This window comes from Octopus bimaculoides, chromosome 20 (genome assembly GCF_001194135.2).
Source record: "Octopus bimaculoides isolate UCB-OBI-ISO-001 chromosome 20, ASM119413v2, whole genome shotgun sequence".
Lineage (NCBI taxonomy): Eukaryota > Metazoa > Mollusca > Cephalopoda > Octopoda > Octopodidae > Octopus > Octopus bimaculoides.
Window position 1 is genome coordinate 1069263 of NC_069000.1, and position 1239 is coordinate 1070501.

General features: G+C 39.9%; 1 protein-coding gene across 3 annotated transcripts in view; it reads right to left on the minus strand.

Annotated features, from left to right (window-relative positions):
* The window catches only part of LOC106877549 (uncharacterized), an 86724-nt gene that overhangs the window by 9507 nt on the left and 75978 nt on the right, over window positions 1–1239 (minus strand). For all 3 annotated transcript variants that reach the window (XM_052975259.1, XM_014926476.2, XM_014926477.2), the window contains exon 2: window positions 638–748. In XM_052975259.1, coding sequence (XP_052831219.1) covers window positions 638–743 — 106 coding nt within the window. In that variant the 5' untranslated portion in view covers window positions 744–748. The remainder of the gene's footprint in view (window positions 1–637; window positions 749–1239) is intronic.

Sequence of the window (1239 nt, forward strand, 5' to 3'; positions counted from 1 at the left end):
TGAAACTCAATTAATTAATTAATAACATATTTAGTGAAAAGGTCATCCTCTTCGGTGTGGTTGCTGCCACTGCAATTACTTCAATTATAATTCTTTCTAATTTTGGCACAAGGCCAGTGATTTTGAGGGGAGGGGAAAGTCCACTACAGCAACTCCCAGTACTCAACCGGTTTTCTCATCCTTGAAAGGACGAAGCCCAAACCTCGGCAGGAATTGAACTGAGAATGGAAAGTGCTGGAAGAAAGGCCGCAGACCATATTGTATATTTGGATATTTATTAGGGGCCAGGTTCTACATAAAATGCACCCAGTACACTCTGTAAAGTAGTTGGCATAAGGAAGGGCATGCCAAAAGAGACAATGGAACCTGGTATGGCACTTGGTCTTGTCAGCTTCTGTCACACTGTCCAACCCATGCCAGCCATGGAAAATGGACATTAAATGATAACAGCACACAGATGAGCAAGTTTTTTTTCTACAGCCAAATGCTCTTTCTGTGGCCAGCCCTCACCTGTTCCCAAGCAAGCCAAAATCAAAAACTGCCTCATCAATCCTGAGCTGAGTGGTTGGGAAAGAGTTTTAGAAGAATCTCATTTCCATAGAGAGGAGGTTGGAGCAATCAAAATGTTTTTACTTACCGCAATGAATCTTTGGATTCCCAGCTAATGTTGCGATGATTACTGAGAGAATGAACATCAATGTCGCAAACACAATGGCAAAAAGACGAAAGTAGTTTTGCTTCATCTTGCCTGGAAAAATACAAGAATAAAATTATAAATATTATGGTTTACTAATAGCAAACATTCATCTAATAAGGCTACCAATGGTCTCATGCAAAGAGATTCTTTACAGTTGTTTAAGCATCCGTCTCCAAAATGGAGACGAGTACCAACAGTCCCGTGTAGTATGCTTGAACAATTGGTAAAGAGTCTCTTTACAGGAAACCATTGGTAGCTTTGTTAATCCACAAACAAAGAATATTTATCCACCAATGCGATGTTGAGTGCTCATTCTCACTGTTCGATATTAGAGTACACACACACACACACAAAGTACTCTGAAAAAGCATTCAGTACACTGAAGTAATTGTCATTAGGAAAAGTATCTGGCTGTACAAAAAATACAGCAAGTCCCCAGCCATCCTATGCTAGTATGGAATAAACTTGCAGATACACACACAAATAGCCAGCAATAGTCCACAGCCAAAGAGAAACAGGCTGATTCTCACAAATAAATATGT